Consider the following 27,435-nt stretch of genomic DNA (forward strand, 5'->3'; position numbering starts at 1 on the left):
CTTATAAAGCAGCTTTGTAACCCTTCTTTCAGGGGATAGAGCTGAAAATCTAAATGAATCCACTTCACAGTAGTTACAGCTGTGCATCCCGTTGCAAAAAGGCTGTTTTTTGACACAGGATGGACATTAAAAGATGATTAAGGGGTAAGAGATGGCAGCTATTGGCAGCTATGTACCTTACTTGAAAGACCAAAGAAGAATGGAAATTATTTGAGCTGCTGCAGAATTATAGATTATGGAGTGTTAGGATGAAATTAAAGCCAAGGCTAAAAATAAGGTAACAGTATATTGCTAATAGTTTGATTTCTCAAACTGAGCAGTGTTCTATGAGGGGAAATTGTAGTGATAGTTTATAAATAAAAGTTAACTTTGTACTTAGACGAAGGAAATTGCGTTAAAGGATTAGGTAGTTTAGTACCTGATGAGGGAAATGCTGGAACAAAGACTTGAAAAAGGCAAAGTCATATGTAACAATCTGTTAAATAGTCCTCATTTTTATATCTTCAAAGTATATTTTTTTCCATCAAGGGTGAAATTACTGACACTTTGAAAGCAGTGGGAAGTGTTTTTGAACTAAGAATGTTGCTTCCCACCTGCTTGCAAATTCTTAAATCTTTTTGGTTTCTTCTCATCCTAGTATTTTGGCTGTAAAGAAGAGAGAGAGCTATTTAATAAGCTGAGCACTTGTAGCAGATAATATGGAGGAAATAGGATTTTTTTCTTCCTTTGCATTTCTCAGTGACAGACCTTAGCTAGCACATGAGAGGCTTTTGCTCCTCATTTTCTCAGTAGGCCCTTGCATACAACAATAAAGAAATCCCCTTCCTATTTTCCTCCACAGAGCTATGTACGAGGAGAGTGGTAAATGGATGGAGTCTTTGAGCTGTACTTTCTATTAAAAAGCTGAAGTAACATAGGGTGGAGAAGGAGGAAGTAACAGATTGTTCAAAAAAACAGCGTTTCCTAAAGCAGTGTTTCCTTTAAATTTGTGTGGCTTATACATCATCCCTACGTCTAGGCTATAGATAGTCACAGAATAACCCTTACTGCAATCTGAGTGATGGTATTGAGATTTAAAAAAGGAAAAAGATTACTTTGTATTTTATAATTGTGTCAATTTTATAATATAATAACCCTTCCCATCTTATGTAGAGGGTAATGTATACAGTCTTTTATCACAAAATTGATCTATTAACGCAACTGATGATATGTTTTTTTTTTTAAATGGCTTGGACTAAAGACTAGTTTTTAAAATAAGCTGTATATAAATAGACATCAAGTTTATGTGAACTATTCTGTTAGAGTGGAAAAGAAAAAACCCACTGTGAAGGTAAGTTTTCTTTTTTCTTTTTTTTTTTTTTTGCATGAAGACTCTCTTCTTTATCAGTACTCGTAACAGTCTTATAATACTCAAGCGTATTTACACTTAGTGCTATAAATATGACCAATTAAAATAATTATGCAAATTCAATTTTACTGAATTTCTGCTAGACTTGTTTAAAGACATTTATATGTACTTTGACTAACAGTTACTATTTATCAATTATACTGATTCTGAGTTGGCTTATGATAGGCTTATTTATGTACTGCTACTATGTGAAACAATCCCATTAGCTTTAGTCCTGCTATTTGTGGACTGTATTTCAAGACAAGTAATGCTTATCAGAATCTGACTGTCGCATCTCAAACTTTTCAGAGTAAGAAGTGGGAGAATGTCTCAGCAGAAGTCATTTTAAACATCTCTGTTAAAATCCTACCTTTACTGAAGTTAGAAGGTCTTTTTGTCATTGACTGCAGAGGGGCCACGTTTTATGCGAATGGTTAGGGAAGTTTTGAAATATAATGTAAAATGAAGAATCTTCATTTTACACCAGCAAAAAGAATGACATATTGACAAAAGCTCTTTGAAACTACAATTTTCCAGTGATGGTCAGAAATTCAGGAATTGGAATGTGAAGGCTTTGATGCCTGAAGACACTGAATGCCTGAGCCCAAGTACTGAGGACATGGACTGACCGTGGAAGAGGAGGAAACATTTACTGTGTGATTGGAGCACTTCTTGAGTTTGTTCATCTTTCCTGTCATTTAGAACATTGCTTTCCTACATATAAGTTAGAAAAGGAAACTCACACTTCCATCATTGTGATAATTTGATTATGGAAAGATTATGGAAAACTGGACAGTTATTTTTGAAAATTTGTATTCTGTACTTTGGATGAACCAGCTTGGACTTGACACTATTTGGAATGATTACTTTATTTGAAATCTGTGACATTTACTTTGCAAGTCAGTGGAGAGCAAAGACATATGTTAGTAAAAGTGTATCTGAATCAAAAGGGAAAAACACAAAAATGTAGATTCAGGTTTATGGAACTGTGTTATTCTGCGTTTGTATATTACGTGGGGCTTATATGACAATCAGTTGACCATATTTGCTTACCTTATTTGATGAACTGCAGTAACTACAGGCATGACAAATGCAGGATAATGTAAATTAACTTAACCATGTGTTGTTAGGGCTAACTTGAATTGCTTCATGTTTGATTTGGGCTAGGTGCTCACACACTATTACTATGGGTTGTTGACATGCTGTAACTGGTAGACCATTGTAGCTTGTTTGTGCATGTGAAGCTTATACAAATGCAGGCTTTTTATACTGGACAATAGATATCTCTTTAGTTTGGGGAGCAATGGTGCTTAGGAAGAAAGTAAAAATGTCTGATTTTCTAAAATGGTAAGAATTTTAATCTTCTGATGGAGGTGGGGAAAATGGCAGAAATTACAAATACAGAGTTGTTCTTGTTTTCTCACTAGAAGCCTGGAGTGCGTGTACTGGAAAATATGGAATTGAGATTTGGCTGGGGGGAATAGGAGAGGAGGGAGAAAAAGAGGATGAGGAGAGCAAGTGAACATCGTTCTACCTTCCAAACATGCATGCACTAGTGTCAACATACTGTGGGAATCCTTTAGGCCTTTGGCTTCCAGGCATAATGAAATTCAGTTTTCACTGGGTTCTCTTGCCTCTAACAGTATCTCTTTCATTTTGGCCTTGATGACTAAAAGGGTTGAAATTTTTAGGGCAAAAAGCGTAATAGATCTTTCACAATTTGCATCATGGTGTTAGAATTGTGTAGATACTGCAAGAATGTCTGTTTTTCAGTGGTAGGCTTTTTGCTTCAATTCACTCCAAGATGCTCCTATTTCTTGAAGTTTGCAATGCAGAAATGTATAAACACTTTAAGTCTAGTCTTGTGGGAAATGTACTATAACAAAAGTAAATTTTTGCCCTTTTTGTTTTTGGAATTTTTTTTTTCCATTTATTAGGATGGTGAGCCAGTTAGATCAGGAGTGGCCATGACAGATCTTGCCACTGGGCTGTATACATATGGAGCAATTATGGCTGGCTTGCTTCAAAGATATAAGACGGGGAAAGGACTGCACATTGACTGTAATCTCTTGTCATCTCAGGTAAGAGTTTAAAGAACAGTTTACTTGTAGTTTCTTGAATCTTCCTGAATTAAAAAAAAAAATTTGCTTTCAGTTGCGTAGATGTTTGGACCTAAAAATACCATTTTGACACTACTGTAGGAAGTGAGATCTGGGCAGTGGGTAATATTTTTACCAGAGGGATCGAATGATTAGCACAAAATCACCCAGTGTATCAAAGTAATCTAAACAAGAAGGGTAGCTTCTGGCTCAAGGAATTAAAGAATAAAATAAGTGTGGAAGTGCAGTGTTTTCTCAAGGCATGTTTAAAAGATGTTTCAGCAAAACTGTAAAAGACAGTGTTTTGATCATGAAAGTAGTACCATATACCATGAATAATGAGAACTTCAAGTTGCACTGGAATATTTAAATGCAATTGATATAATGCATTACACTTCATAAAAACAAAGTAACGTTGGTGTTAGCTGCACGTGATCAGATACCTGGCAACATGGTATGTAGGCATTTTTGTGTGCACAAAAAAATTTATATGCAAACTGCATGCAGTACTAATCAAATCTCAGACAATGCTCCATTGTTTTCTTCTTTGTTTATTTCTATATGTTTTCCTATTGCTCTTCATTTCTTTAGTTCATAATATGTCAGTGCAGTTGGGAGGTGGTGCAGCCCCCATTGTGCAACCTGCTCTTAGTTGGCTGCTTTGTGAGCAGGGAGTTGTACCAGAGGATCTCCAGAAGTTGGTCCCTTCCAACCTGTATTATTGTATGATTATATTGTATGATTATAATCCATGAGACTTGTAAGGTTTCTGTTGTTTAATGCCTACTGAAATCAGATACAGAGAGGAGGGAAAGCCCTTGCTTAACTCAACAAGGCATTTTTTATTTGGTTCAGAAATGCTTGTAACAACGGAACTTTCCATGATATGTATTTACTTATAACGTGGTGTCTGTATTTGCAAAATATAATAAACACTTTAGAATAATATTATAAATATCCATTAAAATCTTAAGTATTTTGTGTCAGTATAAAAGTAGTATTTTCTATGACGTATCTTATAAAATATTATAGTATGACAGCTTTTGCTTCGTCTTTTTCATTTCTTGTTTTATTAAAGGACTTCCAGTGATTTCCAGAAGTGTTGTGTTATTTCTTGATTCCTTGCTCCACTGTTTTGCGGGGGTGGTGGTATTTTTTTTTTTTTTTTTTTGTTGAGTCTTCTGTATCTTTGTGTAAATTGTGTAAGAGAAATAGTGAAACTGGGTATTATCAAATTTTATCAAATGTTGAAAATAAGAAGAGATAAAGGTAGGTGTTGGTGCCATTCTCTCCTACATTTCACCTTCCTTTATGCCACTGCAGCTGTCTTTAACACCTTTGCCTCTGGTTGAGAGGGCTTTGGCTATGCACAGAAACGCTTCTATAGAGAGATTTTGAAATTTCCTTCTCAGTTGCACATCATCGTCCGTTAGGCCACTTGTTGGCATACACAGGAAAGGGAATGAAGGCTCAGATTTTAGTGTCCAACAACATGGTACATGGTGTTTGACTTCTACCTGCTTAGGTGAAAAAGTACTAACTAGTGCAGGGATAATTTGGTGTTTTTTTTGTATATTAACTCATTCAATGCTTGTTGTCAAAACATAGTTATACAAACCTTATTAAGGAGTCATTTCGTACATGGGCACTCTTATTGCAAAATGAGGATATTTTTATTTATTTTGAAGTTAAAAGTTGGGTAAATTAAACTGAAATTAGTTATTACTTTGAAATAGAGTACATACCTAAGTTGTTACTCCGAAATAGATATTTTGTTTTAGATAACTCTATTATCTCAGTCCAAATTAACCTTAGAGTGTTGGCCAAAGACTGTAATGAGAGCATTTACTTAATTGGAAGAAATATTTTTGGATGGGGTGATGTGGTAGAAAAAACAAACCCATGTGATCGATCCTATTAAAAATGTGCTAAAATCAGTGAAGAAAAACACATGACAGCTGAGTGTCTCTGAGAACATACAGTTTTCCTGATTTTTATTTTTTTCGCGAACCTGGTGTTAACTTGTAAGTCTTTAAGGGTGAATGTACCAAAAAAGATGAGAAAAGAAAAAGAATAGTACAAAATCTAAATAATTAGTTGAAAAACGAACAAACAGAACTTCCCCCTAAGTTGCACTCTCTAGTAGTTCTGGTAATAATATTTTTCATGGAAATGCAGATGATTACAGTGATACCATGAGGTTCTTGAAGGATCCATATTTTCAAAAGGAGCATGGTTTTAAATACCAAGCTGAGATATCTAAAGCTATCTCCTCCTCATTTGGCAGATGTTTAAAAAGCATGGCCTTTTGAAATCTCTCATGGATGTTTCCAAAACAATAAAGAACCCAAAGTTTTAGAGTTTTCGTTTGTTAGATTCTTGTTGCTGTTGATAAATGGTGGGATCTAGATAGCAAACAGATGCATCATACTTTTTTTCTCCAGTGTGACTCTCACTGGAGTGTAATAATTTTATAATGAGAAAGAAGGAATCCTTTTTTCTACATGTAAAGCAAAAGCATTGTTGACCTACGCTCCTATTAATAGTGTTATGACAGCAGGGACCTATATTGTATTCTGTCAGTATTTCTTGCACTGAGTTAATGTAGTAGTATGCTTACACCTTTCATCCATCCCTTCACTAGGCTTACAGTTTATCTTCATAAGGCAATATTGATGACTTTGACCATATTAAAAAAACAAAAACAAGCAAACAAAAGAAATCAGGTGTTAAAGTACTTAAATGATCGTAAGTCACTGAAAAACATTTTCTTTATTTTATACCAAAAGAATAGCACGTATGTTTCCGTCTGTGTCTGTGCTACCACTTTTCCTTGTGCTGTGTAGAAATGCACAAGAATTTCTTTTTTGGTAGGGGTGATGCTTTCGATATTAATTTCCTGTACAGATAAGCTAGTAATTGTGGCAAAAAGCATTGAATTGAATTCAACTGCCAATGAAAAAGATCTGAAGCTTTTTAAAGAAATATCACACTGACTGGGAGGTTTGTTTGCTAGTTAACCATTCTGCGTAGAACAAGTATCTGATAAGTGAAAACCTATTTTCTATAATGCTATTTTTAGAATATCTTTCAAAGACATCTCTTTCAAATTTTATGTATCAAACATTTTGCCCTATAGCCTTAGAACAGCTTATTATTACTAAAGAGGGTTTCTTTCCCCACAGCAAAATAGAATTCTAGGATTTTATTGAAGAGAGATACAGTGACCACTAGGATGTGGTTTTGCAGTGAACACTAACTTTCTATATCTCTCATCTATAAACTTTTAACCCATGTCATACAATTCCTTTGAAATTTTTTACTTTTAGATGATTTAGAGTTGTCTGCTCCAGACCTCTCAGCGTCAGCATCTAAATAGTGTCCTTTGGATGATGTAGTAAATAAGAAGGAAGTGGGGTTTGGATTTGGTTCCAATTATGCAATTGTGCTTATTCTTCTGTTGTGGCTTGAAAAAAAATCCCTTGGAAGTTTTAATATCCTTCCTGTATTTAATTACAACCAGGCTCCAACAGATACTGTAATAAGTTGGTTTGTTTTGGATTGAAAATCTGCAAGAAGTATTGTGCGTTTAACATTTTTGAATTTGTAATGTATTTTTTTCAGACAGGATAATGTGGTTAATATTGCTTGTATTGTATGATTGTTCGTCAGCCACTTCTTTGCTTCTTATTACTATATTTTAGTTTATATTTGCTATAGAAAACTCTGCATCTTCTCATAATTTTGAAATGACCCTAGAAAAACCTAAAAATTGGATTAAATTATTTTCCATCTTTGTGCTTTAATTGGGCAGTTAGTTTATTGAGTTAATGATGAGATGTAGAGATTATTAGTTTTTTTTCATTTCTGGTTTGCTTTTAACGTAGATGATGGTGTTTAATACTTTATGTACTTAAGGTGTTTCTGGTGGTGCCAGTAGGGCATATATGGTATCATAGGATCCCTGAGCAGTTGAGAGCAGTGTGAAAAGCATCAAGCTTGTTACTTCTCTGCTTGGTAACTGAGAGTTGTGAGCTGACTGAATACAGAAAGTAAACCTGCCTTTTCAGAGGTCGTTGTTGCTGGTGAGCTCGGCTGCTGGCTAGTAGGAGTGTTACACAGTAGTCTTGTTTTGGCTGTGGTTTGAATAAGGAGTTCTTTTTTTCAAGCTTATACAGCATGACCTTTGCAAAACACTACAATCTTATTCTCTCTCATGATAAAAATGTGTGTACACACTATATGGAGACATGTCTTTTTCACTGCATAGCACTGATACGGTGAGATAATAAATGGTCTATTAACTTGGACATCTTTTAAAATATTAATCGTGTACCAAACACACTTCTGGCTATTATTCTTGATATTTTCCATGGAGGATATCAGTATAACTAAGAACAGAATTTATCTCTCGTGGTTTTAAGTACTCAGAAGTTTACTGAAGTGGACCAGGGCCAGAAACAATAGCTCAGATTAGTTATGCAAAAAGTCATTGGTCGACCATATGCCAATTGGATTTTGGATTTAGTAGCTTTCATTGATCACAAGTAGAGTATGTCCCCAGATTCCAAAGGGAATTTCTTCTTTAGCTGCCAGTTGACAATAAAGCCTCTGTCTTTTTGCCTTTGCTACTACTGTTTCTTTTGCTAATGAAATTAAGCCTGAATGTGTTACAGCTTCATTTTCCTGTGTTGAGCTACCTCTGTCATCAATTAGGGAAAGACTTGGATAGGAAAAAATATGCTCTTCATACATAAAAAAAATAAAAATAGCTATCTGGAGTGGGTAAGGAGAGGGTTTGAAAACAAAGGGAGACATTTGTTCTAATGAATTTATTATTTAAATGACCTTTGAATATGGGTGTAATTCTGGAAATGGAATCAAGATGTTTATTGTAGTTTATTACCGGTGGATCATATTTCAGGATCATGCTAAGGATTAGGAGAAAAAGGATAACCTAAGTAGTTCAAAAGAAATGGCAATGATTTAAGCAACCAGTAGCAGAATAAGCACTTTTAGTGTAGCCCTAAAGCTGACTTCTCTCTAAACTCTCTTGAAGTCTTCAGAGGTTCTTCTGTAGATTGGTCAACTTGATAGGGCCTTTCAATGTTTTTTGCACTATTTAGTTTATATAAAAAGTGAGAGAAAGGGCTGTAACTCGATGGAAGAAGTTTCAATATTATGTCATGGAAAATTTTAAGCAAGTAAAGTAACAAATTTCCATGTGTTGAACCTCTGGAAATCTAATAAACCTTAGCAAGTTTGTTGTTTTTGGAGATGCTGATGGAATGCTAACTAAAGCTTGAACAGTGATTGATTTAATAGCCTCAAATAGCTCTGATTGTAATTTCTGCATGGATTACAACTTATAAAAAGGTGAAGTAAAGTAGGATACTGAAACAGATTTGGACTAATGACTTCTTTGGTCTGATGGAATAATGCTGCCATGACTCTGTATTGTTGCATGTTTGTTTTATTCTGTGCTGTACTGTTTCCAGCTCATCAATTAAATTGAAAATCCTTCACAGCCTGTGATTATGATGATGAGTTAAGAATTATGTTTTAGTGAAAGTTATATAACTGTTCAGCATCTTTTTTTTAACTTTAAAAACATGCCTAAATGGCAGAGTTCAGTTATTTGTAAAAAAGCTTTGCATTCTTTGGAATGAGTATTAATAACTAGATTTCCCTGGTGAAAATCATGTAAAATATAAAATTATTTTGTAACTTAATTCAAGTTTAGCCTGTAATACAACATTCTGTTTTCTGAGGTACTATTTAAATAGATCTCTAGCTGTACTAAGGAAAAAATTCCTTTTTTCAGAGAATCATGTACAAATTTGTGACTATTCAAAATGTATTATCAGCCAAAAGTGCATTTTCTTGACTCCAGACACATTGGTAATAACATTTTTTTCTCAAATCACATAGAACTTTGGACCACTTTTTTTGATGTGGATGCTGTTCAGCAGCTCAGTAGATGTCTACAGCACAAACATAGTTCAACATTAAAGTGCTCAAAAAAGCAGTGTGGATGACTGAGTGGTAGATATTCATTAATGCTGCAGAAGCACAGAAATATAATCTCGTGCTTTGAAATATGTATTGTTTCAAACATTTCACTCACTTGCAGGGTCTGTTTCATGTGTCATCCCTGTAGTGCATTAGTAAAGAAGTGTTTAATGGGCATCTTCCAAAGGTCTTTTAGTGTTACAACCAACGTCAGCGTTCTTCTACCAAGATGATACAATATATGACTTCTTTTACTGCGTTGCTCTTTCTATTTCTGTATGCGGAACAGGAGTTCTTTCCTGGAGCCTACACCACAGCAGTTGAAAGCAAAGTTTGCTCTTTAAAGTTCTTTTGTAGGATTTTTGTTAAAAGTTGTTTCTGTTAAAATAAAGTGGTCTTTTGCTGTTTGATGGAGTTCATTTCCTAAAGTCATGTGAAAAGATCACCTGATTCATCCAAAGCTACCAACCTCCTTGATGTAACCACCTGCTGTGTAGAGATCCTGACTGTATATTTCCTCCTCTATCTCTCTAAACTATTTTCTGACAGTAAATGGTTATTTCCCAGTAAAGGAGATTAATAGTTATGGACCGGTTTATTCATTCTTCTGCAAGGGGAAGTCATGCAACAAAAAGCTATGTTTACTGTACAAGCCAGTGATACATTGTGAAATTGTTATTTAGATTTTTCACTATCTTCATGGTCCACTGTTGATTAATTTGAGGATATTTTTCCTAGTATTTTCTGCTGTTGCTACAACATTAAGCTTATTTAGTATATGTAATAATGACTCTTTTCTTGTAGAAATGGCTCTGTGTATCTGCAAGTATTTTAGATACTGTTGTGCAGATGTGTTCAGGGCTAGTTTGAACAAGGCATTGAATAAAACCTAGGTGCCCTGAAAGCACTCGCTTTGTTATGACCTGTGAAGACTGGGCTTTGATAGGAGTAGTGGAATATTTGCACGTTTCTCACCCAACCAAATAGACGTGGCTCATTTCAGTAGGTGCCTACCTATATACCAACTAAGAAATCTAAAAATCTGCCTGTCTGTACGGCTGCAGAACAAGCTATTGATTTTGCTAGTATTTTGGGGAGTTATAATACTCCACAGAGAAGGAGATTAAGTGAGTTTGTCTGCTCCTGGTAAAAACATTAAGATCCTTTTTTATGCAAGTATTAATGATGATAAGAAATGTGGAGACAAAAAAAAAAAAGTGCTGTAAATGGTTAGGTGCATGCATGTTTTCATTGTAAATGGCATTGTCTCTAATCATAAGATCGAAAGTGAAAAGTGCCTTAATATAACTTCTTTTGGATGTTGGCAGCTTTGCATGGAGAAGATCTCTATTACTTATTCAATAAAGAAAGAATCCTTTGCAAAGTGTAGTATCCCAGCTTGGAGCCTCTATATGCTATTACTCTAATATTACTCTATTACAAACGATATGAAAAAATTGTTGTAGTTCTTTTAATGCTTATTCTCGCAGATAATCAGTTTTTATATGAGCAAAATCTTTGTCTGGATTTTATTTGCATGTTTTGCTCTTTTTATTCTCAGCTGTCAAATTTAGCTACCCTTTTTAAGCTTAAATTGTTCTTCGCTTTGGTAGTATGCTTGGAGTTCTTTGCATGTACAGAAGCCACTCTAATAACCTTGTCTGTGTTATTTTGTAAACAATCTATTGAATATAACCAGACATCATTAAAAGAGTTCAAAAAAGATATATATTTTAAGTTGTAATTCATATCAAAAGCATAAGTTCTTAATGGGAAAGGCTATAATTGGGAATAACATGTGTTATAATGTTAAAAAATAACTGTATAAAATACAGAAGACAAAACTATTCTGAAGTTAAATTTTGCCTGGACTTGGTAAAGCTGTATAAAAGTGCAGAGCATAATGCCTTTAATAGTTTAGCAAATATATTTTCTTTCTTTATAGAAGATGGAGACTTGAGAAAGTGATTGTAGAAGTGTCATTTATAGTTAAGGTTGTCTGATAATGCTCGTTATCAGTCTGGTTTTAGTTGTTTATAGTTTTGCCAAACTTTTAACTGTTTTGGCTGAATTTTCCACATCATGTAGTTGCCAAAAGCTGATTTGTGATAAAGTTAACTTTAAAAGGATTAATCTGTTTCCAGGAACAGGTTATGGGAAAATATTTTGTTTTTTAAAATATTATTTATTATATTTTACAGATCATTTATTGAGAAGCTCAGTGTCCTCAGCTCTTTGGAGAGGAAATCTGAAATTTGGTAGATGAGTCACCCTTGTTTCAGGGAAGTGTCTTTTGAAAGGAGTGCTGGGGCCAAAGGTGCGCTGGGTACGGCATATATGGAGTGCGTAAAGGCTAATAGGTCTCTTTAGGAGACTTGATAGAGTATTTGGGCTGTGTATTCAATAAGAAGTTAAAACGAAATATTAAATAAGTACCTACTAATTATATGACTCAGAAGTTTGCTTGAAAAAGTAGTATGTGACCATGTGATTAAAACTTGTATTATAAATGCACTGTCCCAAGTTTTTGCACAGAGTGTACAGGGTAACTGTTTCTGAAATGTGGAATTCTAGATTTTTTTTAACTTTTATATTGTCTTTAATAGGATTTTTTTTTTTTAGAGTGACTAATTCCTTTAAGTTGTTACTAGGATATTAAATTAAGCTCTATAGAATTCAACTGAAACAGGAATTTTTCAGTGTTTTGAAGTAATGTATTTATTTACACCTTCAGAAAAAAGCTTTTTAGTATTATTTTCATTAAGAAAATATGAATGATTCTTCATTTAAAAATAAGTTGCTTTCTTCAACCAGAGCTAATTTAGAAGAAATCATTTTATTTACTGTTTCATGATAGTGCTAATAGATTATACAATCAGTATTTTTTATGATCTTTCACTTAAGATTCATCTGAGGGTTTTTTGGGTTTTTTTTTTGCTTTGTTTTTAAGTGGAGACTAAGGGCATAGGAGTCTGCTTGCCATTCGCCTTCTCATGGAACTGTGTGCTGAATAAAGTGTATTTTTGAAATTTCTAGTCCTACATCTGTTACTTGCATCAAGTCTTTGCTGTTATTAATGATACTTGAATATTGCTCAAGAGATGATCTCCATACTGGATACTAAAGTTGTGGAAGCATGGAGGTGTTTGTCTTCTGTAAGGTCTAAGCAGCTAATGTAAATAAATATCACTCACGGATTAGCACTTTTTATTTATTTATTTATTTATTTATTTTTTCCTGTTGTTGTATTCCACTGAACTCCCTCTAATTAGTTAATGGTTCTCTGTTATGCTGGTGCCTTGTCTGTTTGAAGGTGGTTCAGTGTGTCTATATTTATGTAGTCTCAACTTTTTTTTAATAAAGCAGAAGTTGTTTTCAGGCATCACTTTCACACTAAAAAATCTACATTATTACACACTGGGACTCTAAAGTTTTTTTTTTCCTCTAGTTTTCTTCCCCTCTGAGAATCCATGTTTAAGATACGGTTTTTAAATACTTTTGTTTTTCTCATTGCATGTATTTTTTTATTGTTACTTTATTCCGTACCTCCTCATGCATCATTTCTGTGAATGTGTGATTTGCTGTGTTCTGTTATCTGAATAAGGCAGAATTCAGCCAAATATTTTGATCAAGTGGCTAAGTCAGTCAGTCCCCCAGGCTGTATGTGATTACTGGCACAGGGTTGGATACCTGCTTAAGTGTCTGGTGTTTTTATAGCCCTAAAACAGGACCTAATATGAGACCTGTTCTGCGTTTGTAGTTATTCGTCATTAAGGATTATCTTTGTCTTGGGAAGATTGTATTTGTGGCTGGAATTTCACCATTTGCAGTATGCTTTAATGCCAAAAGTTTTATTTTGTGAAGAGTGAATTAATGAGCACTTCCTGGAGGTTCACATTGCAAGAAACCAGCATCACTGGGAAGAAAAGCACTTTCTCCTCAGAGCACAGTGTTCATACCGTGATCACAGCCACTTTCCAAAGGGGCTGTAGGCTCTATAATAACGAACCTAGGCCTGCTTGTTAGTAGTCTTGCTCTGCTAGGTAGCTTTGCAGATGTCTTCAAAGCCATTCATGGAATTTGCTGGGCTGCAGAGCGCAGGTTGAAAACAGCTCTGGTGTTATTGGCTGTTGGAGGGACAAATGTGTGCGGGAGGGGGGCTGTGGGGCAGCGCTTCTGAATTCGGCAGAAGCTCAGACCTTGCACCTGATACCACTGATGAATTCGCAAAACCTTGCTCCTTTGCAGGCAGCGACCTTGCTGTGTACTGCGAGTGGCGGTCTGCCTTGCCTCAGGGCCTGGCACACTTGTGTTCCTGCTTTTTAGCTCCTGCCGAGTTCTGACCTGGAGACTATCTGGGAGTCCCCCAGGTGCCCAGGCATAAGGTAACGCATGCTGATGCCTCTTGGGGAGGCCATGGCTTCCAGCTGAGTTCCTGGGGCATGGGCTGCCTTGAGCTGTGGCAGCTTTCATGCCTCTGTGCAAGGCTGTGGCTCCTGCTGCCCAGTTAATTCTTGCAGAAATTTGAAATGCAGATGCCTGCCTAAAAAATGGTAGACTAGCGCTTGTCAGTGTGGCATGATGCCATGTCCTGAGCCAGCTGAAGCAATGCTCATGACAAAACATAAAACTTGCACACTACCTGTAGAAGCAGTAGACTATTGAGGACTTAATTCTAGAGACCCCTCTTCTCTCTTGCAAAACAACAGCCAAGGATCACTGCATGCACCTGCACACAGAAGCAGCTTCAATAGAAATATGGAAAAAGAAGGAAGGGAGGGGCTAACTGCTTGCTGTCTCCCAAACAAACTTGAGTGTTGATTTATGGTATCAAAATGTATTTATTGCAACGTGAAAAGGATAAAGACGTGTAAAATCAGATAGTCATTAGGTATATGCCAGCATAGTATCAGTGATTTTAAGAGAGCCTTGTTAATGTACACGAGATTAGGATTGTGGTTTTATGTTCAAAGGTTTGTATACAAATCTTTTTTTCGTAGAACACCATAAGTACAGAAAGGGTATAATTGAAAGGTTATTGGCCTTTGCACAATATAAGGCACTGAAATTATTCAGGATGATTTTTTTCTACTAAGTTTCAAATTAATATTTAGGTTACTAGTTCCATTGTATATTTATTGTAAAGAGTTACCTGAGCTGCAGTAATGTGTCTGTGTCTCAAAGTCCTTTAAAGACAGGATACATGCCTACTTTAAGGAAGAGTAATCAAAGAATGAGTAAAAAGTATAAAATAATTTGGATAAGAATCAAAGCCTAGTACACATGACGGTAAAACGGACACAAAATTGGAGGGAGAAGAAAGTAAAGAATATAAAATGTTATTTTATCCTCTTTCCACTTACCTGTCTCCTTTTGTTATTCGTATACACTTGTTGAGTTTACATGTAAATGATTGATTGAATCAGTGAATTCATTGTAATATATTATGTTTGTGCTATCTTGAAAAAAATCTTTTGAAGTTGTTGTCTCTGTCTGCTCACCTTCTGGCATTTAATATCTTGTTTCCCCATCTGTCTGATTCTGTCATAAGTTGAGCATAATTTTTCAGATCTTAATGCAGCCCTCTCTTTGTTCTGGTTTAGGTGGGTATGTAAAGCAAATACTTGATTTGGCCATCAACTGTAATATCACAAAGGAGTGTTAAGGCGTGTGTTCCCTTTATTGATGCGAAATAAAGAATTGCTTATCCGTAGACACTTGATAATACACATTTACAGTAGATAGATCTGTCTCTGCAAGCAACTGAATACAGAGATGTCTCTATTGTTATGTTACATCTACTTTAATGTTACAGATGCAAAGATTACTTTTATGGATTTGTTCTTAATTAAAGTAGAAAAGAAATGGGTCGATATGGTTTCAGGAAAACAGTTTTTAAATAAAGATTAAAAAAATACTTAACTGTATCTGTAATAAAGTTGTACCCTATTTTCATTCTGACATACTGCAATATTTTGTAGGCGGTGTCTTTCATGGGAGAGCAAAGAGAATGAACAGATTCAGGAAGGGAGAGGAAAAAAAGCAAGGTAGTCCTGGGACTATCTGTAACAGTTTCATTCTACAGTGGAACTAGAATAAAGTCTTTAAGTCTGAATTCATTGGAGAGTTATTAATAAAGGGGAAAATTGCCAAAGAGTTTGCTCAACTAAGTGAGTTGGTGTATGTAATACAAATTTGGCTAATTTGACTTTATAAATAAGGTGCCCAACTTGGAGGAGAAAGTCAAAGGGAACTGAAAGCCTTTTTCTTCATGCTTTATTGAAAAACTAGTAAGTAAGAGTTTCAACAGGATACATAAGTGTATGCATTTAAGCAAACGTCAGTACGTTGGATGAAATGGAGTTATGCTGCAGAGTAAATACCACGTTGAACTGAGGCCTTGATGTAGTCTAGGCAACTTCTAGTTTCAGGAATGCTCAGCCTTTGCTAAGCTTCTGACTTCCCTGGCATTTGCTGTCTATTGCTACTAAGACAAGTCTTTGAACAGAAGCTTTACTGGTGGAATTCCAATAATCTACCTCAAAATTTAAATAATAAATACATAAATAATACTCCAGTGAGTATTGTTTTTTCCTATCGTACTATGTACCAGTGCTTCAGAGAAATCTATACCTGTGTTTTTCCAGTATTAAAGAAATAATATTCATCTCATTGAGGAGGATGAAACAATTTGGAAAACTCTGAAAAGATTTTTTTTAAGGATAGAAGGTGAAATGCATGGTTCTATTTTCAACCGCACAGAATACAAAAAAATAAGTGGAATGAAATCTTGGTTCTGTTGTATTCAATAACAATATGTTAAGATTTCTGTTTCACTAGGTTTTAATTCAGCATGTCCTTCTTAGAGTTAAGATGTAACATTAATAACACAATTTTAATAATAATTAATAACACAATAAGGTGTAACATTTCCTTCCAGAACTGTGAAAAGTTAAATGCATATGTTTCACTTAGGCGTTCTTGTGTCTTTATGTGTAAAAGTCCATTGTAGTAGATGCATCTCACCTATTAGTGAAATTTGTGTGAAACACAGTAGCTGTCTAATGTTAAAGAAATAAACAACATAGAACAATATCTAGCTGTTAATATGGTAACAAATCCATCATCATTTCATAGCCATTTGCTGTGGAAGAAGAAATATTAGTGGTAGAAGTGGTAACAGCATGTAGTGTGATCCTAAATTGAGAAATTATATGAACAATGGGACTAGGATATCTAGTATTCATAAATTATATGGAACGTACTTTTATGACTCATTAAATTCAATCTGTAATCAGTGTGTTTCATTCTGTGCTGCTGACAAAGTTGTGAACCAGAAGGAAAAAGTCTCATCTACATACTTCGCAAATCCATTTCCCTAATTGTGAGATTTTCCAGGGGATCTCGTACTGAAGTACAGATGAGATGTTGTTTAATATTTTAGCTGAATGAGGTGACACTGAGATACAATAAGCTGCAACTGAAATCAAAATGCAAACTGTTTTTCAACTGTATGCAGGAATGTGGTGTTACATATTGTAATGGGTATATATGGATAGGCAGAGTTTTTTGGTAGTAGTTAAATTCTGTTTGTTCTGTATTTTCCTAGGTTTTCTGCTGGACTAGATCAACGTATACATGACTTAAAGTTAAAATATTTGTTTTGAATGTGCAACTGACGCATTCATATTGCCTTTTCAGGATATATGGGGAAAGGAAAAGAAGATGAAATGGCATCCATTTTTCTAGAAATTTTGATGTAATTCACATATTGCTAGTGGACTCTGAATTAATTGTTACATGTTCTAATGTAGATTAGACTCATCCACTTGTGGCTTGTCTGCTCACCTTTTTTGCATCTGGCAAATGTGCTTTATCTAGATGCTTGCAGAGGCATGACAGTAATTGGGATATGGACACAGAATAGCACAAACACCTTGATTACCATACCTAATTTCTCTCTTCTGAGGGAGAAGTCTTATTAAAAAAACAAAACAACCCCCCACCCCCAGATTTTTAGGAAAAAAACCAGGTTTTTGAAAGAAAAATGAAGTTGTGGCCTGTTGTTTAAGCAAACTTATAATTGCACTTACTGTCACAACTAGTTTAAAGATAGCGTAAAACAAACATATTGTGTCTGATGAATGGTGAAAACCTGTTGTGGTAAATGTAGCGCTTTAATGTGTGACTTGGCTTCAAGAGATACAGTCACAAACTGCGTTCTCTCAAATTAATAATAATAATAATAAAAAAATCTGCCATGGATTGTAACAGAACCTCTGATTTTTCATGCATTACTGCGTCGTAAATGTTAACTTCTTTTTCCTAAGATATATTCTTGCTGTTACAAGGTATAGGTTACTTTCATATTTCCCACCTCAGGTTATGGTTACTGAATTTAGCATGCCATATTTTTCACAAAATTAATCTTTTTCCAGTTTTGTGTTCTGACTAATAACTTGATAAATCTTTCCGTATCTTTTAAAGGCAAATGATTTATTGAGGGCTACCACTCAGTTAATATTACAGATCATGTGGGGAGCTGAAGAATTCTGAAATATTTTCCATAGTTTGGATATGTATAGTGAGAAGGATAGGGGAAAACAGAAAGATAATCTTGTGACTGAGAGAAAGTCTTGGTGATTTAAGCATGGGATTGAAATTCAGGAAATGTGAGTTCTACTCCACGAATTCATCAGGCTTCCTTCTGGACTTTGAACAAGGCGCTTATAGATTGTGTACTATTGTATGCAATATATAAATGATAGTTTTGTGACATAAATATTTTTAACTTCCATATATAAAAGCACATATATTTATATGGAAATATCAAAGAAGTTGTCAATGAAGGTTGAACTTTCCTGAATAATTGTACTTTTTGCTCTGTTTCCAGGTTGCGTGTCTTACTCATGTAGCTGCTAATTACCTTAATTGCAAAACTGAAGCAAAGCGCTGGGGTACAGCTCATGGGAGTATTGTTCCGTATCAGGTAAGCAGAAAGCAGTAGGCTTATTTTGCTCTTGAAGTTCATGATTTTGTGTGTTAAAAGATTGAGAACTGACTCACTTTTTTGTGACCTGTGCTATTTGTAATGTATCTGTCTAGATAGGACAAGGTTCTGTTGTTCGTTGTGGTTTCTGCACTTTGCATATTTCTTTGTCAGCGGTAGATTAATAACAGAACACTGAAACAGATCAAAGGTGTCAGCTGAAATTGGATGACTTTAAAGCTAGCATGATGGCTTGATTGTTTTTTTTACCTTGCAGAGAAACCAGACTCTTTTTTTATTAAAGGTTACCTGGTTTCCGTACCAGTTATGAACTTAAATTTTTTCCTTCTGAATTTTCTTATTTTTACCTCATGAGCCTACATGAATGGTGTAAATGAATGTAAAGGTCTGTTAATTCTTACATATTTAACGTTTTCCACCGAGTGTGCTGCCCGTCACTGGTGCCCAGTGAGACAACAGGTTGGGAAAAGGAATGAACCAGACCTCAGATCTCCCCAGTGGCGTTCATAATCTGCTACGTCTAACAAGGGGTCGAAAATTCCTTCAAATAACATGACCTTTGTTGTATAAACAATCATGGGAAAAAAACCTTATTGAAAGTTGTATCTTACAGCTGGCTAGGAGGGGAAACTTTTCTAGTAAACAAACCTTTTTCCTTTTGAGCTGATTGTTTTGTTGTACCAATTGGGGCGGGGCCGTCATGCTTTGGAGATTTAGGCTTATATTTAACTGAAAAATCTATTTTTTGTTTCATAAACTTTGGCACTTCTCATCAAGTAGTCATGTCTGCATCATGACAGAATGTGGATTTCTTTATTTCTGTCTGGAATCCCTTAAATCCTGATAGAGACAGCTCTCAGTATTTCTCTGGGATACTGGCATCTAAACACTGCTCAGTTTCTTTACAATCTCCTTTCTTGCTAGAGGATGCGAGAGAAACTGAACATACTTCGTTATTCCCAGTGGTAAAGATGTTGGCCATCATAACATTAAAGAATTTGCTACCTATGGGCATAGAAAGTCTGAAGCAAAAATTTCCCATGTTGTGCAGAATGCTGTCCCTGGCTAATATCACAGCTAGGCTTCCTCAGATCCAAAACCCAAATCAGTTGTTTTCGTAATGGCTTTGTCTATCTGAGCTTGGAGACAATTTTTCCAGTACATACCACTGCATAGTCAACTATGGTTTCTTTGGATTAGTTAGAATAGCTTGCAGGTTATCTCTGAGACTGAGGGGGAGGTGTTACAGCTGTATCTGTGAGGACAAGTTTGGTCCTGCAGCATTCTTATCTCAGGTGTAGTGCGGCACAGCTGCGGCTGTACTTCTCTCTGATCTGTGTAACATAACAGCGTGGCCATATTTTCTAGGCCTCGCTTTGCATGGAGCTCTGCAATGCAATGTGACCCAACTTAACTGGGTATCACTGCAGAAGTAGTTACGTTCTGCTGTGTTTCTATAATATGATCTGTTGGTGCAAGCCTTTATGAACTTTGGTATGTTGAAAGTGCAAAACAGATCTAAAGTGTCTTGAGTTTGTGTGAGCAAAGCCAAAAACCTGACTACCCAAAATCTTTTATCTCACCGTAATGCATTTGGCTGAGTAAGTGAAACTTGGCTTCTCCTTTTGCCTTTACTTTTCCACAGTTGAAACGAACAGAAATGTATACATATGGTACCCTTTCTTCATTTTTCATAGATAACTCTGTAGGTCTAAGAATGTGGAGGAGATTAAACTTGACAATAGCTAAGTAATCTAGATTATTAAATATGTAAACGCCTTTTTTTGTAAAAATCCAATCTAAAATATGGTTCCTGTGTTTCTGTATATATGTAGTAGGTATTAGAAATATTATTTTAATATTATAGACAATTTTAATCTGCATTTTCTCATTCAAAATCCAGTAATTATGATGTATTTACTATAGGTGGGTGTTTTTTAGTGTTTCTGTGGCTCATCTGGTAGCATTCCATTAGTTAGCATGATTATAGTTCTGATAGTAACCATAAGTATATTATGCTTTCTAGAGCTTATTTTTCACTTTAGTAGCATAAGCTATACTTGGAATGCAAAGCTCTTTAGAAGCTTGAATTAAGTCTCACCATTGCTATGGTATAGATTTTATAGCTGTTTCTATAGCACTTTTGTAATATAGTTTACAAGAGAACTCTGAAACCTGAGTTTCATCTCACATCCTAGTTACTTAATATACTGTGTATTGCTTATGAAGTATAAGTATCACAGTGCTTTCTCGTATGGATAAGTGTTTCTTTCAAGATATTTAAGTAAATGAACTATAATTTGTTCAAATAAGAAAAATCACATTTCAGATAGTAGTTTGGATATAATTCAGAGCAACATGGCAGCAAACTTTTTTTTTCTTCTTAGGACCTAAACTTTCTATTTTGTTTCCATTTGATGTATTTTAAGTTTTCATAGAGGTAGCAAATTGCAACTTTGAAGTGATACAGAGCCTGCAAGGTCACTTAAAAATGTCAACTGATGGTAAACCATGGGAGACTGCGTAATCAGGGAAGACTATCTTTTTATAGATATTAAAAAGGCAAAATTAAACAATTTACATAACCTATTTGTGTGACAGAAGTCTGATCAGGCTTGCATCTGAGTACTAACCAAAATTTAATAAAAAGTGTGTCTCAAAAACATCTTAAATATGTATATAACTAGTAAATTTTTTACTTATAATTGATATCCAAGTGTTCTAGTGCTCGGTTTCATGCTCTTAACAGTGTATACTCAAAACTACTGTGACTTTTATTTCATTGAGCTTCAATTTCATAGTTTTGGCGACAATACCTTTGCAAATGGCTCCATTTGTTTCTATTTACAAAGCCAAATTTTGCTTTGAGTATATCTCTGTAATTTCACTGAATTCCATATGGCTTCTTGATTGTAGCTGTCAGCATAATTTGGCCATGAAGTGCTTTATTTCGAGACTGACCTTTCTTTTCATTGCATTTAAAAACATAGAAATTGAGCATTAATGAATGGCTAGGTTTTTTCCTTCCTGAAACTATTTTTAATTATAAACAGTGATGAACCAAGATATATAGCCTTTTTGAAAATCTATTTCTAGTCCAGGCAACAAGCCTATAATAAAAGAGGCATAAAGTTTGTTGCACAAGGACCTTGCTACTTGTCTAAGGTTTTCCTAATTTGATGATGATCTGCTCCCTTTGTGGCATAATCACCTGAAATGTCTAGGTTTCAGTTCTATTTGCTCATCACCAGTACCCAAAGGAAATGATCTGAGCTTCTTTTCAGGACACAATCTCTTCTATGGTAAAAGCTGTGTATAGCTGGGTATATATGTTTGCCATAGGTTTTCAATAGTGGTGAACTTTGCAGTGCGCCACAGAGATGAAAAAACCTAGGTTCTGATAAACATAGATCAGAAGTAAATTTTGGAGTGCTGGACCCTGCATGAGAAATGACCTGCTTTGAGCATATCACCTTTTTAATCAGAGGAGTGTAGTTTGAACAGGTCACTGCTATGACAGTACATAATAGAGGAATAGTTTCTTGTATGTAACCAGATCCTAGTTTGCTTTGAATTTCAAATTTTAAAACTAAAATCTTGTTCTGGATTGAATCTTACAGGTAATTAGTGCAATTTTTTTAAAACAAGTTTTCATAATGAGCTGTGTTGTCTGGCTACAGCTGCTCCATGATTATCCAAAGGAGATCAGGGGCTTAAAAGCATCCGGTTTATGTAATTATGCTGAAAAGTAAAGTCTTTTTATTTTACTGTTTCATTTTGGGGTGATAAGGTCTTTCCTCATTTTCGTGGTTTCACCAGCATCGTTATCTTGCCTGTACTATGTTGGAGATGTAGAGATTCCCTTTTTCATCTTCCAACTGGGCCACCCAGAACAGATACTCTTCTGGAGGAGTCTATCATAACGTGCATGTTTACAGGATGTTTCCTGTGGCATCTTATCACCCTTCCATCAGCTGCCCTGACAATTGGACAGCACTTGGTTAAAATCTTGCTTTCACAGGTAAACTTTCAGCTAAATGGCTGTTTGTTCTTGGTGCTTCTCTCTCCAAAAAAATTCTCTCTTGTGAGCACGATATGATTTCCATTCCAAGCTTGTATTTTAATATTCATCTTCAAACCAGAATAAGGAGACTGAATAGTTCTCAAACAAGCCTGTCAGCTAAAGGCCACTGTTGTAGATCAGCTGTCCAGTTACAGAGAACCTTTCAATTGCCTTAAATTTTTTTTAAAAAGATGAAAAATATAAAACCCAAAGGAGCAGTTCTTCCCCCCCCCCCCCCCCCCAAGGTAGCTCAACCCATGTTGTCTGTCCATCTCTTTCCTGGAGGATAACATGACATTGTTGTGATCAGGCATGTCTTTGCAGTGCTATCAGTGATATCATTGTCCCCACTTTATAGATCATAGGGTCTTCTGAAGTATATTTCACATTTTCAGAATATGCAAAGCGCACCCCCATTCTATGCAGAAGGGGAAATCACAAGACAGGGAAGAAATGATTATTTTAATCTGTTATCTTTTCTGTTGACTTACCTGTGCGTTGTCATCACTCGCCAGACCCAACATTAATGTTATTTGTATTACAGCATCGCTCGGATGCTATAAGGATCTCCTCTTTATTGTGCTAAAATTTCCTTTAAAGGAGGAAACTGACCCTGCATCGGAGGCCCTTACAGTTGAAATAGATCATGAAAACCAAAGTATAAGCTCATAGGGAAGTGAAAAGTATGAGGTAATAGGAATGTCAGTGTAGTCATTTCTATACATGCACATTTCTGCATCATTTTTAGCATCTACCTCTCATATTCTGTACTTAGAGTTTCGTACTGTCCAAGAGTCTTACAAAAAGACTCGTGTCACTTGTGTCTCAGCACAGAAAATAGAAGTGAATAGTTTATTACTTACCTGACTGGTTTAGCAGAGATGGTTTTCATGCAAAGGCATATGTGCACCAACTTTCCTAACTCAGCCCTGGAGAATCTCACAGAACTTTTCATTACCATCTATTTTTTGCAGTAGAGAGGGCAACAAAATAATGTCAACCATTCAGAAATTTCAAACTGCTTATTCCATACAAGAATGTAGCTGTTCAGTCATTTTCTTTTCTGTCTTTACATGGTTTTATGTGGTTTTATTGGGATACTTTTGCAGTTAACGTGTCTTCAAATCAAAATCAACAAGGAAGAGAACTAGGATAATTTGTAGAGTTTTATGTCTGAAATTCTCCTTTTTAAATAAGTCCAAATTTGATTTGACATGGGAGAAAATCTTTCTGGTCTGTAATGGCTCAATCTAGGAGAAGATGGATCTTTTGCACAGGAAAGAAAAAAAATCTATGGACATATTTTTGAGGAGTTCTAGATTCAGGAAAGGCAAGACAGCCCTTCCTGTTGCATGACACTCATCTGCATAATACTCATCCAGACTGTTCAAATTGCCTTTGGGGACCAATTGTTCTATACTGTTCTGAGCAGTGAAATATCACTGCTTGAAGTATTGCCCATTTCACATTAAAATTATATGTATTCACAGATGGACTGGATAGAAAGTTTGTTCTCTCAAGCAGCAAAGTGTGCTCTTTCCACTGTATGTTTTCACTTTTCAAAGAACGGTTTGGGTATCCTCAAAATATCTGTCTTATTTGATGCATGCGTAACCTCCCAGATACTTTTGTGGCCCACTGTATCTCCTTGAAATGCAATCTTTTTAAAAATAACTGCTTCCTTTCTATCTTTATCTTACAAGACAATAAGAAAGAGAGAAGCCAGAAAGGTCTGTGTCATCCTGGATTCCAGAAAACCAAGAAAGTAATCATTTGCACTGCTCTTCTTTTTTTTATATAGAACTGAGGTCTGTTGCATAGGTTTCCATTTGTAGATTTCTTTACTGAATTCTTCGCAAGTGTCTTGCTATGATACAGATGAACTACTGACTACAAGAATATTTTGGTGTTACCGGGATTGTAAGGGATCGTTGTTGCCTGTCCGCACTGTAGGAAGCATTGGAGTAAGGATTCTGTTTCCATGCCATTTTAGTCAATGAAAAGATATAATATCTGTCCCCCACCGGCTTATAATCATTTGTGGGATGCTGCCTAGATAAACTACCCATTTATGAGGATGGGAACGAATTGCAGTTATTCAAAATTGACAGCATTATTGCTGTCTTTCTGGTGATAGTCCTTCAATGAGTTGTAAAGCCTCTCTCCTGGGCAGAGCAGCTGTCTGGAAAGCAAATCAGTAGGTATGCCTTGGGCAGCTTTAGACACATGCTCCGTGCATAATGTGAGATGTAGTTATAACTTCATTCAAATATATCCTATCCTGTCACAGAGATAGCATTTTAAAGAAGCTGACCTTGTACCTGCATGGAGTAGACAGCTTCTTAGCTGTAAATGGGTACTTTCCAGATGGAAATGAATTGCATTTTTAATTCACAATCTGAAACTGTATTTTTTTTTCCACAGGGAAATCCTCCTGCACCTTTCTGCTTTAAGAAATGCCTTCAAGATACTTTACGAGTGTCTTATACTTTGAATTTCCAAAATAGATTTGGATAATCGCAATTATCCTTAAAGAATGATAGCTGATAGTTGATGCTGTCTTGTTTTTGATCTCCTGGGAAATGTCACAAGACTATTTTTGTTAAAGAATTTGTTGGGCTTTTTTTTTTCAGATAAATATATTAATAACCAATAGTTTCTCTTGCCAGACTATTTTTGGTCAGTCATAAAACATGTTTGTGCTTTAAACTAAGATATGTATTTATGCTTATTTAAGGTGGGTGTGCAGGAAGATTATCAGTTTCTCACTTGCCCATGGTCATATGAAAAGAACTCTAACAAAACTAGGATCAGAACAGAGGTGTCCTGATGTTGTTAGTGCCATTTGGCAGGCATATTTTCCTTTATGTATGCTGTTCATAGTTTCCTCCACGTTCTTCCACTGCTGGGATGAGGGATTAAGTTTCCTTTATTTACAAACATGCCCGCTTAGCCTCCAAATATGATACACCGACATGTTGCAGGGATACTGAACAGGACAGTTGTGCATATCCATGTCACATTGTAATCCTTAGAGAGGACAGCACAACAGAAGCTCAGTAGATTGCTCTTCAAATTGTAGCTGGCTGGAAAGAGATATGAGTAGGATCTCTGGGCCCATAGAGGAGATCTCTACTGCAACTGAATCACTGCTTTCGTTTAGTCTGCTTTATCAGATCTAAGGCAGAAGAATAAACTTTTCTTCTGCTGTCCTGAAAGTGCTTTTTACTATCATTATATAACATCACAGTGCAGCAACTCTGGTTAAATAGCATGGAAGAGAACTCAGAAGTCTGTGTGCAACATTATCTCCCAATGACTCCTGACATAATCATCCTGCATATATTAATAACTGTATTTGTATTGCCATTATAGCTAGAAACCCTTGTAAAACACCATAATCCCTTGTGCACGGTGCTGTACAAACAGAATAAATCAGCTATTTCTTAGTTATGTTAGTAATGGTGAATAAACACAAAAGAGTTACTGTAAATGACAGAAATTAATGAGGACTCTGACAAGGTGTCCATGGTCCCAGACCCTTTTCAAAGCTATGTGTATTTAAGATTTTGAGGAGCTGATCTATAGTCACTCACTTTTAGGATGCAGCAGAGATTAAGGCATGTTCACATGATGATATTAAGTTCATGAAGACAGAAAAATGAATAAATAAAAACCCAGGAAAATTTGTAATCCTTGTTTAACTGATCTTCAGAAACTTGCTTTTCCTATGTGAAGCCTGTGACACTTCTGGTTAGGATATGTTGATTGTTATGAAAGGGTATGTCCACTAGATGTCACTCGTGTAATCTAGTTTTTGTTGCAGCATTTATTTCTAAGGAGCTATTTCGGATAGTGTGTATAAATTATCCGTATTATTAGCTTCTTTTATATATGCGATGCTACTAACTTTATATGTAAGTGTTGTATGTTAAAACATAATATTCTGTTTGTCTCTGTGAAGGGTTTGACATGCCTTTTAGTTTAAAACTTGCCTTTTAGATGTTTTTGCTACAGTTACATTGTTGCATGAGCTGATCTGTTATGTAAGAGTGCCCAGGTTATTTGTATATAGTCTGTTACTGTTCTGCGAAGAGAGCCCTAGGCATAGAGCTAAGGATGTTGTGTCCCATAGGAGAGCAAAATTATCCTATAACTAATATAATTCTGCTTGAAATGTGTTCTTTTCTAAGCTCTTTACACTTCAGAGGGAAGTTCTTTAGAAAAGGTGCGTTAGTAATCAGGAAAGCCACCTGAAATTTCATAAACTTACACGAATGGATTTGTATGTACACAGACCTCTTTTAGCTGTAGAAGTGTGCCTACAGTACTTGATTTGTGCCACTTTAACTCTATTAGTATCTGAGGCATTTGAAATAGAATCACTCTAATCAAACTTAAATGAAGTACTCTGTGTGTGGACAAATAAAGGAGCACCTGGTCATTCAGTCAGGCAGGTTGGTAGGATCTATACAGGAGTGAGTCCATTAGCAAGGAGTGCATGTGGCCCCTCTTTCTGTCTTTGTTGTATGGCATGTGTTACTAATTGCTAGAGAGCTTCTGGGAGGCCAATATCTATACTCTCATTGAAGAGCCACTGCTGCAAGATTGGCCTGTGCTCCTTCCCACTTTCAACTTGGAGTAGCTACAGCAAAACTGGAAGCCAGAGATCACAGCCTCCTCCAACCTCCCTTTCCCCTTCCATATGGAATAAACAATTTCTCTGCCCTGTGTAGTCAGCCAGAGGGCAGGATGGGGAAGTGATAATCCTCTTGGAATGAGCACTTGCATGAAAAATGATAAATGTTACACTGCATGGGGATTAACACTTGCTTATGAACTTGCTTTTAATGGAGTGATGCTT

General features: G+C 35.7%; 1 protein-coding gene across 3 annotated transcripts in view; it reads left to right on the forward strand.

Moving 5' to 3' along the window:
• The window catches only part of SUGCT (succinyl-CoA:glutarate-CoA transferase), a 332,254-nt gene that overhangs the window by 49,540 nt on the left and 255,279 nt on the right, over positions 1-27,435 (forward strand). For all 3 annotated transcript variants that reach the window (XM_064506601.1, XM_064506602.1, XM_026121394.2), the window contains 2 exons: positions 3,325-3,468; positions 18,392-18,487. In XM_064506601.1, the coding sequence (XP_064362671.1) occupies positions 3,325-3,468; positions 18,392-18,487 (240 nt within the window). The remainder of the gene's footprint in view (positions 1-3,324; positions 3,469-18,391; positions 18,488-27,435) is intronic.

This window comes from Dromaius novaehollandiae, chromosome 2 (assembly GCF_036370855.1).
Source record: "Dromaius novaehollandiae isolate bDroNov1 chromosome 2, bDroNov1.hap1, whole genome shotgun sequence".
NCBI lineage: Eukaryota > Metazoa > Chordata > Aves > Casuariiformes > Dromaiidae > Dromaius > Dromaius novaehollandiae.